Genomic DNA, 14719 nt, shown 5'->3' on the forward strand with positions numbered 1-14719 from the left:
CACGTTATACCAGAGACTCTTTCAAGTTCCAGGCCAATTGGTGACCTTGGTCAATGAAAAATAAGGACCACCAATCCCACAGCTGGCTTTGTCCATCAACATTAAATTTTACTCTTAGATACTTTATTTAACCTTTTATTAAACAAACCAAATTCAAATATTTTTACAATGCCTTACTAGAGGGTTGCCTCATCTGTATCATTTCTGGAGTGGAAGAAATGGCTTCAGGTACATGACTGAAGTTTAGCCATGTCCCATCATAAATGCTCCAACACCACCAGAGACAGCTGCAATAACGAGAAGGGAAATGTTAGAGAAGAGATCCAGGCAACCAAAGACTAAGGAAGACATCTCCCTCCATCACTTTATTATATTTTGGTATTGGGGATTAAACCCTGGGAGGCTTTGCCACTGACAACATCCCCAGCCCTTTATTTTTTGAGATAAGGACTTGCTGAGACTGGTCTTAAACTTGTAATCCTCCTGCTTCGGCCTGCTAAAGTCCCTGGAATTACAGGCATGCCATCCCTTCCCACACCACCACCACCCAGGAGCTCAAGGATTGTATCCTTCCCCCAAAACTCATTCAACATACAAGTGCCTGACAAGATGCCAAAGCATTGAATGAAACATTATGGACAGACAAAAATCCACCTAACCAAGACGCACAGTGTTATAATGCAGTGTTTAATACATAAGACATGGGGGGGGGGGCAAAATAACCCTAGAAAAGTGTAGGGGCAGGTACAGTAATGTGCCAGTAAAGAAGGAAAATCATTAACCCACATAAAAACACATGTTAAAAATTTTAACTCTGGGAAGCAGTAAGATTTAAAACTGGTTCAAAGAATTAAAATAGCCACCAGGAATGAGGAAATAAATTTTCAAACAAAAGCAACACTGGATCATACCCCCAGGGCCACAATCAACCGGAAGTATACAAATTACGCTTCTATAAAGAATCATTAATGTTACCATTAGTGTTCTATAATATGGCATAAAGGGACTCAAATGAAAATGAAAACGGTTTGCAAAAGGCACACCCTGTAGGAAACCACTCTTTTAGATCCTGTGTGGAATAAATTATAACAGTATGGGCTCCTTTGCAAGAAGCTACCCAAGATTAATTCCCTCTCCATTTCAAACCTCAGCATGAGGACTTCTGCCCAAATCGCCTACGAAAGGTACTTCTTCAACTCTTCCACCACTTCTTGAGGTTCGGGGAATTTGAGTTTGCGTGGGGGTCCCTTCTTAATCCCGGTCCAGAGCTCGGCACCTGGGAATAAATCGAAATTACTTTGGAATCCAAGAGCATCTCTAAAGTCAACAGCTGGCCGCGGTTTCCAAAACTAGTGATTCTTAGCTTTAGACCCAGGCCCCTCTCCCCCCAGGCTCCGGCCCGCACTCACTGCTGCCGTCCTGGCGCAGCAGGGTCACCTCGAAGCTGCCCCTCCGGGGCTTGGAAGGATTTACTTTCACGGGAAGCTCCGGAGCCTCCAGGCGCAGCGCCTGGCTCAGGGCCGCGGCGTTGCGCCCGTAGACGCGTCAGCTAGTGCTAGGGAGAGACGGGGAGATCAGACTGCGGCCCCGCTGCAACGCCAGCCATTCTTCCCGCCGCCGCCCGCGCCTCCCAGGGCGCTCACCAATGCTCAATGACGACCGCCTCCTCTGCTTGTTCCTTGCCGTTCTCCAGTTTCTCCCGCTTCTCCGACGTGGAGACCGCAGCGGCCTCGGCCTTCCGCTTCCTCCCGCGAGGAGCCATGGCGCCTGGAATCCGGCCGCGCGCCGAGCCGACTGGGGATGCTGGGGCGGAAGGGAGAATACAGTGAAGATGCTACGACTGAGATAGCACCAAGCAGGAGGGCAGTCAGACTTCGAATCACCAGGTTTAACCCAGAACTTCCGCTCACGAAACAAAAACTCCCCGCGAGAGTGGAAAACGGGGCCCGCAGCGCGCATGTGGCGGGGAGGCGGGACCTTTGAGCCCAGCCACTCCGCCTACCAGAAGGGGGAGGTACTACGAGAACCAGGCCCTACCATTAAGACTATGGGTGGAAGGGACGAGGTGAGGCAGGCATGCCGGGACGTGGGGACTCAAGTCTGGAAGCAAGCTTCATATCCCACACAGAGGTTTAGGTACCTATGCGCTGCACTAAATGCTATGCTTTATGATGCTCTCCAAATTCCTCCCTGGGAAGCACGGACCAATCCAAAATTAAGTTCACAAAGCATCCCCTCTGGTTAGCACTTTAGATTACAGAAATCGGTCTTCCCCAATCATCATCAATCCTGGGAATTGATACCCAGCATTTGGTGAAACAAAATATGCCCTTTCATATTACGTGGTCTTGTCCAGCATGGTGGCATTCACCTGTAATCCATTACTTGGGAAGTGGAAGGAGGAGGATCAGGATCGAAAATTCAAGGCCAATCTGGGCAACTCAGACCCTGTCTCAAAATAAAAATATAGGACTGGGGATATAGCTGAATGGTAATGGACCCAGGGGTTCAATCCCCAGTACTGATAATTTAAAAAAAATAAAAATAAAAATAAAAAATTAAAAGATGGGCTATTCCTTTGCAGTTACTTAGCTTTTCTTTGAAGACTGTCTGGTTTTTGGTGGTGCTGGGGATCCCACTCAGGGCCTCAAGCATGCTAGGTAAACTCCCACTGATCCACTTTCCTAGCCCTGCCTAGCTTTTCTAACACAAGAGAAATACACAAAAGATTAATCAAAAGAAATCCCAGTCTCTTTTATTATGGAAACTGTTGGTTAGGTGTGGGGACTAGGTAGGAGAAAAGGGGAGTCCAGGCTTTCTCCTCCAGGTCCCAACACACAAAGGAAAGTCTCAAGCTTTTATTCCTTTTCCTCTGGATCCCTACAAAATAGGGGGATCATTCAATACTATTTTCAATGATGAAAACTCTGTGGTAAAAGGTTTCTCCTTGGGACCAGTAACAAATTTAGGCTTGTATTTTTTAATGAATGCCATAGACCAAGCCAGAAGGGCCTAAGGAAAGCAAGGGTCCTTGAGGAAAAATTCTTAGTGTTCTATACCCAGGCAAGTAACAGGTTTGATCTAGTCTAGGCTGTGCAGAGCCACTAAGAGGAATAAGGAAACCACAGACTGCTGATGTCTAAGGAAGAACAGCAGTTTACACACTGACCCAACCTTGGAGGGAAACCATTTCCTCCCCCATCATATGAGATCTCTCCCTTAAGTAAACAGTTGGCCACAGCAAGGCAGGCCTTCCTCTAGGGTACCTGACAATTCTATGCCTGCTTCTTTAAAATCAGAAGCAGCATCCTGCCTACCCTGCAACAGCCAAACAGGGAAAACAAGAGGCAGCAGCCTCAGGCAGAGCTTATGGTTACACTGGAGTAGGGCCTCAAAGGTGCCTGGAATTGACAGAAGAGGGAGCAAAAACTAGGCAGGAATCTTATTTATCCTTCTTGCTTTCCCCATCTGGCACTGTGGTGGGGACTGGGGCCACACTCTGCTCCTCCGGGATACTGTCTCCAGTCTTTGATATCTTCTTAGCCCGTTGATACAGTTCATTCAAGTTAAATTCACGAATTACATTCTCCTGCACAAAAGAGATGCACACATCAGGATTTGGTTTGGAAGGTAAAGTTCAGAACCTAAAAGTAAGGAGTATTTAGACACAGAGTAGGAAAGAAGGGAGAAAGGAAAGGATACAAATCTACCCTAATTTAACTTTCCTCTTTTTTTTTTTAAGTACCCAGAAAAGTCAATTAATACTTAAGTATTCATTATGTGTCAATCACTGTGCCAAGAATGAATGATACTATCTACATGTAGTCTGTAAAATAATCTTGTGAGCCAGATGGATATCCAATTTGTGATGAGAAGCCTAAATGCCTATATACTATAGGCGCCTTAGAGACTAAGTCTTCACTCATCATTGTTCCCTGTACTAGCAGTCTGGCATACAATGTAAATTTGGTGAGTGAACTAAAATGAGGCCTAGTATCTAGTCTATATCCTCAAAAACTAGTGGACAAGTGGTAGACACTGGAAATCAAATCCAGGTTGGGTTTCAGAACTCATCCACTGATCTGTACCCGTTTGCAAACTACTTGCCTATTCCTTCAAATACCTCAGAGAAGGTCCAAGAGACAGCTCGTCCTTTCTTGTCAATCTGTGGCCGCCGCATTACCTCCTTGCCACCTTGGAACAGGATCAGGGTAGGGAGCTGCTTGGTGAGGGGTGATGTACTCACTTTGTACCTACAGGGCCCAGAAAAGACTCTGTGAATGTATCTCTATATAGTGCTCAAAGTAATTCCTTGCTAAGATCCTTAGCTCTAATCTTTACATACCTGGTACTAACATCAGTGTAGCGTCCAACATCCACCTTCCCAAAATTTAGCCCTGTACAGTTGTACCTGAGAAGAACATATTATTTAATATATTGAAGACATTTTAAAAAGTGAAAATAAAGATATTTGAGGAGAGAAGGGGGTAATGACTTTGGCTGGAAAGCGTAAAAGTCAAGGCCAAAAATAAGAAGGAAGGTACTGCATCTCAATTTCCATTATCCCTCCCTTTGCACTAACTTACTTGAGGGAGAGGTCAGCATAGATAGGAGCAAACGATTGGCAGTCATTAGACCAATTGGCAAAGAACTCCACAATCCAAGTGACCCTCTTGTCCCGCTCCAGTTCCTCCTGCCACACAAAGGGAAGAAATAGTGAACTGGATCATGTAAGAATCTGGGAGGAGTCAGACCTTAGTGCCTAATTCCTCATCCTGACTTCCCTCTTCCTGGCTCTCATAATGAATCACAAATGCTCCTGACTTTCATTTTGAAGCACTGTTATTCCTCCTAGTGAACTGAGAACATAATTACAAAATCATCTACCAAGTACCCAAGAATCAGAGGAGGAAGAATACTCACATCAATAGTTTTATCACTGAAGTACTTGATATACTCAGGGCCCATATACAGAGGAGGTTTGCAGGTCATCAGGAACACTGAACACAGGAAAAAAGATATCAGGCAAAAAACATACAAGGCTTTGCACACAGGACTTATCTCCAACCAACTCAAGGATTTCAGCCACCAAAGAATACATACTTGTAGATATATGTAGACCAAAAATACATTTCCTTCCTCTAAAGTACAGTCTCTGCAGTTTTTGTTTTTTGTTTTTTTTCCTTTTTTTGGTACTGGGGATTGAACCCAGGGCCACTTAACTACTAAGCCACATCCCCAGTCCTTTTTCGTATTTTATTTAGAGACAGGGTCTCACTGAGTTGCTTAGCACCTCGTTAAGTTGCTAAGGCTGGCTTTCAACAAGCAAATCCCCTGCCTCAGATTCTCATGCTGCTGGGATTACAGTGTGTGCCACTGTGCCCAGTATTATTTTCTTACCATCTAAGCTACACACATAACTACCTGTTTGGGAATGAAATTTGGTTCCTCAAATCAAGTGTTTATGTTTTTGGTGGCAGGGATTAAACACAGGGACACTTAACCACTGAGCAACATCCCTAACCCTTTTTTAAAAAAATTTTTGAGACAGGGTCTCACTAGGTTGCTCACAGTCTCGTTAAATTGCTGAGACTGGCTTCAAACCTGTGATCCTCCTGCCTCAGCCTACTGAGCCACTGGGATTACAGGTGTGCACCACCACACCCAGCTAAATCAAGTCTTTTTTGTTGTTGTTATTAAATACTTTTTAGTTGTTGATTTAACTTTATTTTTTATTTACTTATATGTGGTGCTGAGGATTGAACCCAGTGCCTCACACATGCTACGCAAGAGCTCTGCCACTGAGCTACAACCCCAGCCCCTAAATCAAGTCTTTATTAACATAGTTTTATGAAGAATTTTAAAAAGGTAATTGCCTCACCTATGCAGAGTGTGATATAAAGCAGGCCCATGCGAATATCCAGGCGAAAAAAAAGAATTGTGTTGGCCACTTTACTAAACATGAAGATATTGCCTACATGTTGCTCCACGGTGACTGAAACAAGAGATGTCACAAGTCAGGCTGGGCTGTATACTCCTATATCCCATTCTTTTTCCATCTTCTTGGGGTACTTTTGAAATGGAAGAGGGAAGAAGATCAAATGCCCTAAATAGTGCCCCTCTCATAACATGAAAAAAGCAACTCCAGGGGTATCAGGCCTGATCCTGAGACTTAGAAGCAGGCTGAACTTACTAGATCTGCGGTTCTTCATCATCACAATAGCACTGAGAAACATCAGGATCTCCACTTCTCTCTGGAACAGAAGCAAAATGACAAGGAATTCAGTAAAAAGAATTGATGAAGGAGGACCAAATGTGTTAGAAAAACCAACAGAGATCCAGACTGAGAATGATAACAAAGATATAACTGCAGTTCACTAAGTAGTAGTGGGGAAAGCAGCAGTCAGAAGAGCTATGTTTAAGTTCTACTCCTGCCACAAACTGGCTGGTGAATTTCAGCAAATCACTTAATCCCTAAACTTTGGCTTTCCTGATTGACCATTATCTATTTCAAAGTGTTAATGTGAGAATTAAATAAGATAATGGATATGAAAGGGTTGTATAAAGTGTGATATATCCCCAAGATATTATTACAATCAACTCAGTATAACGGTGGTCAAAAAAAAAAAATAGTTTTCTAGGAAAGCTTTCTTTTTGTTTTTTTCTTCCACATTTTTGACCAATATTACTCCCCAACACTTCCCCCACTACCTCTCCACCTTTCATCTCAGCTTTCTTGATAATATTCTATTAGTAAAATATCTGTTCCACTTGTTTGGCTTTGCTCAAGTTCAACTGTTGCTCTCCACTCAACACCTGCAGTGATAATCCGCGTACCTTTGATGAAACTGGAGAACTAAAGGGGAGCTGCAGAGCCCTTTTCAATACCCTTGGCTTACAGTTCTTTATTTTTTTGGTACTAGGATTGAACTCAGGAGCACTCAATCACTAAGCCACATCCACAGCCCTATTCACTAATTTTTATTTAGAGAAAGGGTCTCACTAAATTGCTTAGCACCTTGCCGTTGCTAACTCTGAATTTGCCATCCTCCTGTCTCAGCCTCCTGAGCTGCTGGGATTTGTGCCACCACGCCTGGCTTCAGTTCTTTCTTCTAGAATTTTAGCACCCATGTGAGACAGAGAAGAAACATAACAAAGACACAAACAAGATAATTTCAAAGAGTATAGGAGGGAATGCAGGACTAATTCACTAAATATGGCCCTCTCATAACATGAATGAAGATAAAAGAAAAAGCATGGTGGGGGGAAAAGACTGTAGATTAGATGGTCTAAGGCCTTCCATATCCTTTTCTTATACTAACAACAGAGCCAACTGGTCATTTCAGAAAAAAAAAAAAAATCAACTGAAATTTACAGCTGGGGGTCAGGAACCTAGGTTTTCAGCTTCAATCTCCAACAAAAAGTAATTAATTGCTGGGTATGGTGGCACACGCCTATAATGCCAGTCACTTGGGAGTCTAAGACAGGAGGATTCAAAGTTACAAGCCAGCCTCAAAAATTTAGCGAGGCCCTAAGCAACTTAGTGAGACACTTTCTCAAAATAAAAAATAAAAAAGGCTGGAGATATGGCTCAGTGGTTAAGCACACCTGGGTCAATCCCCGGTACCAAAAAGAAAAAGTAACTAATTGAATTTAGATATGGACATGTAAAACGGGAATGTGGGATTATGACAGACTGTAGTAAATATTATACCTGAAGCAAATTATTAGGGTTTTCATGAATGAAATTGGGTGGGTCTGAATTAGGATTTAAGGATTGAGAGGGTAGCTCAGTGGGAAGATCACAGGCTTAGCACATGCAAAGTCCTGGGTTAAATTCCTAGCAACACTCACACATACACACACACACACACCACACACACTTTCTCTCTCTCCAATAAATAAATGAAAGAGGCCAGGCACAGTGGCGCACGCCTATAATCCAGTGGCTCAGGATGTTGAAGCAGGAGGATGGCAAGTTCAAAACCAGCCTCAGCAACTTAGCGAGACCCTGTCTCAAAAAATAAAAATGACCTGGGGATGTGGCCTCAGTGGTTAGGTGCCCCTGGATTCACTTCCCAGTACCAAAAAAAAAAAACAAAAAGAGAGAAGAACTATGGTCAATCAGAAGACCAAATACAAATACAGAACCAAAAAAGGAGCATTCTAAAAGATGGACTGGTAATGAGTACTCCAAACTTTATTTCCTTTTTCCCCTGGGCATCAGAACTAGACTCTCTCCCAATCACCTTGCATCTTGGTAGTGCTGTGTGATTAGTATTACTGAGTGGAAATGATTTGCCACTTCTGTACTCAAGACAGTTAAAAAAGAGTGTGCCCTTGCATTCCAGTTTCCTTTCTTCATCCACTAGTTCCATGGTACTAAGATAAGAGACAGCTATAGGTCGGGCATGGTGGTGCACACCTGTAATCCCAGTGGCTCGGGAGGCTGAGTCAGGAAGATCGCAAGTTCAAAGCCAGCTTCAGCAATGGCAAGGTGCTAAGCAACTCAGTGAGACCATGTCTCTAAATAAAATACAAAATAGGACTAGGGATGTGGCTCAGTGGTTGAGTGCCCCTGAGTTCAGTCCCCAGTACCAAAAAAAAAAAAGAAAGAAAGAAAGAGAAAAAAGACTATAGGAAGAAGATGGAAGGAGAATGGGTTCCAGAATGACTATATGAAGCAGAGGCCTCTTTGTATCTCGTTCACAGTTTTTAAATCTTTTCATGGCTCTCCCAAAACAAAACAAAAATTTCATTTAAGTAAAATTTCAAACATACACAAAAGTAGGGAGGATATTTTTTTGTGGGGGAGAGGAGTGCTGAGGATTAAAGTTCAGGACCTGTGATGCCAAGCTCATGTTCTTTCCTGAGCTATACCCGCAGCCTGAGAGGATACTTTAATTAACCCCTACTACCCAGCTAAAACAGTAACCAACATTTTGAAAATGTGGTATTTCATATGTCTATGCTACCCACTTTTTATGATGGAAAAAACTTGAAGCAAATTCCAATTACCTCATTTCATGTGTGAAACTTTAGTGTGTATCTCTTACACATAAGGACACTTTTGTTTTTGCAGTGCTGGGGATCAAACTCAGGGTCTCTCACATGCTAGGTGAGACTCTTATCACTAAGCTACATTCCCAGCCTCACTTTTTTCTAATTTTTAACCACAACACAGTACCATAACTATACTATAATAATATGAAATATATACATTTGGTCTTCATCTTGTTTCTTGACATATAGTTCCTAAAATGCTTGAAATCTCTGGAGGAACAAGTGTCTTTTGTGTGTTTCAATAGTTGGATTCTTTTTTTGGTACTAGGACTTGAACTCAGGGGCACTTTACCATCGAACTACATCTCCAGGCCTTTTTTATTTTTTTTGAGACATAGTCTCGCTAAGCTGCTGAGGCTGGCCTCAAAGTTCTAATCCTCCTATCTCAGCCTCCCGAGTCACTAGAATTAAAGGAATACATTACCACACCCAGCTGTAGTTTGCATCTTTTTTAAAAAATTTATTTTGAGACAAGGTCTCACTGTTACCAGGCTGGTCTCAAACTCCAGGGCTCAAGATCCTCCTACTTTATCCTCCCAAATAGCTGGGACTATAGGCATGCACAACCCTATAGTTTTTGATCTTTAATATCCCCCAAAGGTCTATGTGTTAATGGTTTGGTTCCCAAGGTGATGCTACAAGGAGGAGGTAATCCTACTGAGAGGCTTTTAGGCCACTGGGGGTGTACACCTGAAGGGGACTGTGGGACCCTGGGTCCCCTTGCTCTCTCTGCTTCCTGATCACGAGGTGAGCAGTTTTGCTCCACCATATGCTCCTGCCATGATGTGCTGCCTGGCCACAAGCCTACCAGCAATCAGACTAACCACAGATGAAACCACAAAATAAATGAAACAAAATCAACCTTTTCTCTTTATAAGTTAATTATCTCAGGTATTCATAATTCATAACTGATTACTTCTTTATGATTATCTCATAGTGATGGAAGGCTAAATAACTTATGTGCTAATGAGAACAGAGGCTGGTCACAAGAAAGACCAAGCCATGATTAATGTTGGAACTTTCAGTCTTACCCTCTAACCTCCAGAAAGGGGCTGAAGTTGATCACCAATGCCCAATATTTAACCAATCATTACCTACATTGTAAGGCTTCCATAAAAACTGGAAAAATGGGGGAGCTTCTAGAGGGCTAAACACATGAGGTTCCTTAAGGAAGCTGCTTACGCCTTCTCAAAAAACCACACCCTATGCATCTCTACATCTACACCTCTGTATCCTTTATTAGTACGCCAGTAAATATAAGTAAAATGTTTCCCTGTGAGCTCTAGCAAATTAGTTAAATCTAAAAAGTGCATACTGGGAACCCCTTTTTATAGCTATTAGTCAAAAGTATAGGTGACAACCTATTGCTTGTGGTTTTGTTTTGTTTTTAATATTTTTTAGTTGTCAATGGATCTTTATTTTATTTATTTATATGTGATGCTGAGAATCAAATCCAGTGCCTCACATACAATAGGCAAGCATTCTACCACTGCACTAGGAACCCAGCCCCCTATTGCTTCTTAATGGCATCTGAAATAGAGGTAGTCTTATAGGACGAAGCCCTCAACCTGTGGGGATCTGACTCTAAATCCACGTAGATGGTATCAGAATAAAATTGAATTAGAAGACATCCAGCTGATATCTGCTACAGAAATGATTGGTTATGGGCTGGGGCTCAGTGGTAGAGCACTTGCCTAGCACATGTGAAGCACTGGGTTCAAGTCTTAGCACCACTTAAAAAGTAAAGATATCATGTTTATTTACAACTAAAAATATTTTAAAAAGAAAAAAAATGATTGGTTGTTAATAAGAAGAAATCCCCAAATAATATTTATTTCCCAAACCAGAAATCAAAGAAATATCCTGTGGGGCTAGAGATATAGTGGTAGAGTGCTTTCCCAGCATACATAAGGCCCTGGGTTTGATCCCCAGGACTTAAACAAACAAACAAAAAAAAAGTTCTGCATTGCTAGAGTATAGTAGTAAAAGCTGAGTTTTGTTTTTCATATATCACATACATACCCAACACAATAATTCCCAATTGTCTTTATTCAAATGATCCTGTTTCAAAATGTTATTGTGTGTAAAAATGTTATTGTGTGTAGTCCCCCTTTATTCACAGGGGAAACATTCTAATAACCCTCAGTGGGATTCCTGAAACCATGCTTAGTTGCAAACCTTAGCCTCCCAAACTGCTGGGATTACAGGTATGCACCACTCTTGCCGGGCTTCTTTAAATTTTTTTTGGGGGGCGGGGGCAGGTGCTGGGGATTGAACACAGGGACTGTACATGCAAGGCAAACATTCTACCAACTGAGCTATATCCCCAGCACCATTTTCTTTAATTTTTAGTGGATACCAGCTCTTCCTTTTTTTTTTTTTAATCTCAGGCTATATATCCATTGAAAAAAAATTTTTTTCTTCTCCATACTGGGGATTGAACCCAGGGGTGCTCTACCATTAAGGTACATCCCTAACCCTTTTAATTTTGAGACAGGGTTTCACTAAGTTTGCCCAGGCTGACCTCAAACTTGAAATCCTCCAGTCTCAGCCTCTTCAGTTGGTGGGATTACAGACATGTGCCACCACACCCAGGATGAACTGGAGATAATGAGTCATTTGTACTGTTGACTTGCCCAGTTTTCTAGATTTGGCAGCTTGATATTCATAGTATGTTTTAATGATGACCTTATATTTCCCATATTTATTGTAAAGTGGTAATGAGCTTTAGAGATTTGAATTCAATGAAATTTAAATCTTTTGGCAAAAATATACACCATAAGTGGTGCTAGGTAGTCTTCCTCCTACAGTACTCCAAGAGACACATTAACCTTTCATCTGATGGTTTCAGCATCCACAAATGATCATTAAGATCTCTGATTTCATTAAAGGCCTTAATAATGACTTTTAAATTCTGTCATTCCTCTGTACTTATTAGCTCAAATTCTTCTATTAAGAAATGAACATGGGGCTGAGGGTATGGTTCAGTAGTAGAGTGCCTGGGCAAGGCCCTGGGTTCAACATTCAGCACCAAAAAAAAAAAAAAAAAGAAAGAAAAAGAAATCATTATTCCTTTATCAAATCTTTTGATTACCATGAAAGACAGTAAGTATATACAGAAAAAATAAATAAATAAAGGCTTGATTTTTATTTTTCCCTTTTGTTTAATAAAATAGAAATATTTTAAATATGTTAAACAACTAAAACTTTGGAGTTTACCTTATTTCCTAACTTCCCAATCACCAAGTTGAATTAGTAAACTAGGACTCTTCCATGAAAACAAAAACTGGCTATCAAGAGTAATAAGATGGGGCTGGGGATGTGGCTCAGGGGGTAGCGCGCTCGCCTGGCATGCATACGGCCCGGGTTTGATCCTCAGCACCACATACAGACAAAGATGTTATGTCCACCGAGAACTAAAAAATAAATATTAAAATTCTCTCTCTCTCTTAGACAAAAAAAAAAAAAAAACCTCAGGTTCTTTGGCTCCAAAAGCTACAGTCAGTCCTGGGAGAGGAAAGAAAAAGAAAAAAAGAGTATTAAGATTTCCAGTATTTTGCATATCAGACAATATACAGAGAAATAAATTTTGATAAAAGGTCTCCTACAGGGGTTGGCATTGTAGCTCAGTTTTATAGCACTTGCCTAGCACCTGTGAAGCACTGGGTCCTCAGCACCATATAAAAATTAATAAATAGGGCTGGGGATGTGGCTCAAGCAGTAGCGCACTCGCCTGACATGCGTGCGGCCCAGGTTCGATCCTCAGCACCACATACAAACAAAGATGTTGTGTCCGCCGAAAACTAAAAAATAAATATTAAAAATTCTCTCTCTCTCTAAAAAAAAAAAAAAATGAATAAATACAGGTATTCTGTCCATCTACAACTAAAAAATATATTTTTTTAAAAAAGGTCTCCTACATTTATTAAAATCCTTATTACTATCCATATACCCTTTTGAGCTTATTGAAACCCATTATCTTTAATGTACATAAAACATATTTTAAAAAGGATCTTTTGAAATCAGATGGCTACATTCTAACCAATAATTCTGTCAAGAAAAACAGGAAGAATAAACAAGGGAGGGAGAAAGAAAATCTGGTGAAAGTCAAGATTCACTTTTGGAGCTGGGGGAAAAAAAAGACAGAAATTCTACAGGTACAGCTCTTCAGCATGAGATACAGCTTCAACTGAGCCACATTCCCAGCCCTATTTTGTATTTTATTTCGAGACAAGGTCTCACTGAGTTGCTTTGAGACTCGCTTTTGCTGAGGCTGGCTTTGAACTCGCAATCCTCCTGTCTCAGCCTTCTGAGCAGCTGGGATTACAGGGTGGGCCACAGGAGCCTGGCTCACATTTTTTTTTTTTTTTTTTTTTTTTAGAGAGAGAGAGTTTTTTTAATATTTATTTTTTATTTTTCGGTGGACACAGCATCTTTGTTTGTATGTGGTGCTGAGGAGGGAACCCTGGCCGCACGCATGCCAGGAGAGCGGGCTACCGCTTGAGCCACATCCCCAGCCCCTGGCTCACATTTTTTTAAAGAGGTGCCTCCACTCCTACCTAGAAAGCACAGCAAGGGGCTTAGAATAGATTTCTTCACAATAGATCTCAAATCCTTTTCAATTTTGTGTGTGTGCATGCGGTGCTGGGGATTGAATCCAGGGCCTTGTGCATGCAAGGCAAGCATTCTACCTACTGAGGTATATCCCCAACCCAAATTCTTTTCAATTTTGCATCCTTGGGATCGTGCACAGTGCTTAACACAGAGTGTTCACTCTGCAAAAGTTTATCGAATTTAGAAATGGCTTATCAAGTGTGCAGTACTGTGACCATCAGAGTAGTTTCTCAGGATATCAGCAGTTGTGTGACCTTGAGAAGTCGCCTAACCATGATGAGATCAATGGAGGACTGGGATGCCGCTCAGTGGTATGGCACTTTCTGGTATGCAAGAGGCCCTGGATTCCATCTCCAGGACCGCAAAAATAAAATTTTAAAAAACGGAAATACTACTGCTCGCCTTGTACTACTGGCTCCTCGGAGGGCTTTACACAACAAGCAGCACTGTAAAAAGCTACACATGTGTAGAGTTTGGGTAAGGCTGTTGACTAGATGAATGGTACAACGCTAAGCATACATGCAAGTGTGAGAGAATACTGGGCTGCTGTTGTGCAGGGGCTATAACTAGCTGGCCCCATTTCCCCATCTTAAACATACAGGCTGAGACTCGATGACGACCCGGGATCTACACTCTTCGGTCTATAAGCCTGCTACAGGCTCAAACACTCAAGCGTTCTCAGAAAGGTGAACCCCGAGGCTCCCAGGTGCACCTGGCAGGGCATGGACAGTCAAGGTCGTACGCTACTGAGACAGGGGGCGCTCACCCAGTCAAAATCACACGGATTACCGTCTTCGCGTTGGGTGGGCAAACCGTGACAGAGCGGCGGCAGTTTTCTCACAAGTAGGAAGGCGGCAGACAGCAGAGCAGACAGCAGGCAGTAAGGTCGAGCCAGCCATCGTGAAAGCCTCGGCACCGAATACAAGAGAGCAAATAAAGGTGCCAGGACCGCCATCTTTCCGGCCCTTGCTGCACCCGCCGCTCTCAGCCGTCTGTAGTTGAGCCTCCCCACCACTGAGACTTCTATTGGACCAAGTCTCAA

General features: G+C 42.2%; 2 protein-coding genes across 3 annotated transcripts; both read right to left on the reverse strand.

The window, feature by feature from the left end:
• Positions 1-119: 119 nt before the first annotated feature.
• Positions 120-2631, reverse strand: Selenoh (selenoprotein H). Of its 2 annotated transcripts, XM_027944185.3 has the most exons (5): positions 2372-2631; positions 1644-1803; positions 1410-1555; positions 1147-1276; positions 120-287 (listed from the first exon to the last, which is right to left on the reverse strand). In XM_027944185.3, the coding sequence occupies exons 2-4, from the start codon at positions 1760-1762 to the stop codon at positions 1176-1178; spliced, it is 366 nt and encodes a 121-aa protein (XP_027799986.2). In that variant the 5' UTR covers positions 1763-1803; positions 2372-2631; the 3' UTR covers positions 120-287; positions 1147-1175. The 2 variants fall into 2 exon arrangements, with proteins under 2 accessions (XP_027799986.2, XP_027799985.2); XM_027944184.3 differs by having other exon boundaries at positions 1644-2631.
• A 98-nt stretch (positions 2632-2729) lies between these two features.
• Tmx2 (thioredoxin related transmembrane protein 2) lies at positions 2730-14714 on the reverse strand. Its single transcript, XM_027944182.2, has 8 exons — positions 14444-14714; positions 6194-6254; positions 5882-5995; positions 4924-5000; positions 4587-4693; positions 4346-4411; positions 4124-4253; positions 2730-3589 (listed from the first exon to the last, which is right to left on the reverse strand). The coding sequence occupies exons 1-8, from the start codon at positions 14630-14632 to the stop codon at positions 3443-3445; spliced, it is 891 nt and encodes a 296-aa protein (XP_027799983.1). The 5' UTR covers positions 14633-14714; the 3' UTR covers positions 2730-3442.
• Positions 14715-14719: the final 5 nt, after the last annotated feature.

The sequence above is a fragment of the Marmota flaviventris genome, chromosome 9 (genome assembly GCF_047511675.1).
Source record: "Marmota flaviventris isolate mMarFla1 chromosome 9, mMarFla1.hap1, whole genome shotgun sequence".
In the NCBI taxonomy this organism is placed as follows: Eukaryota; Metazoa; Chordata; class Mammalia; order Rodentia; family Sciuridae; genus Marmota; species Marmota flaviventris.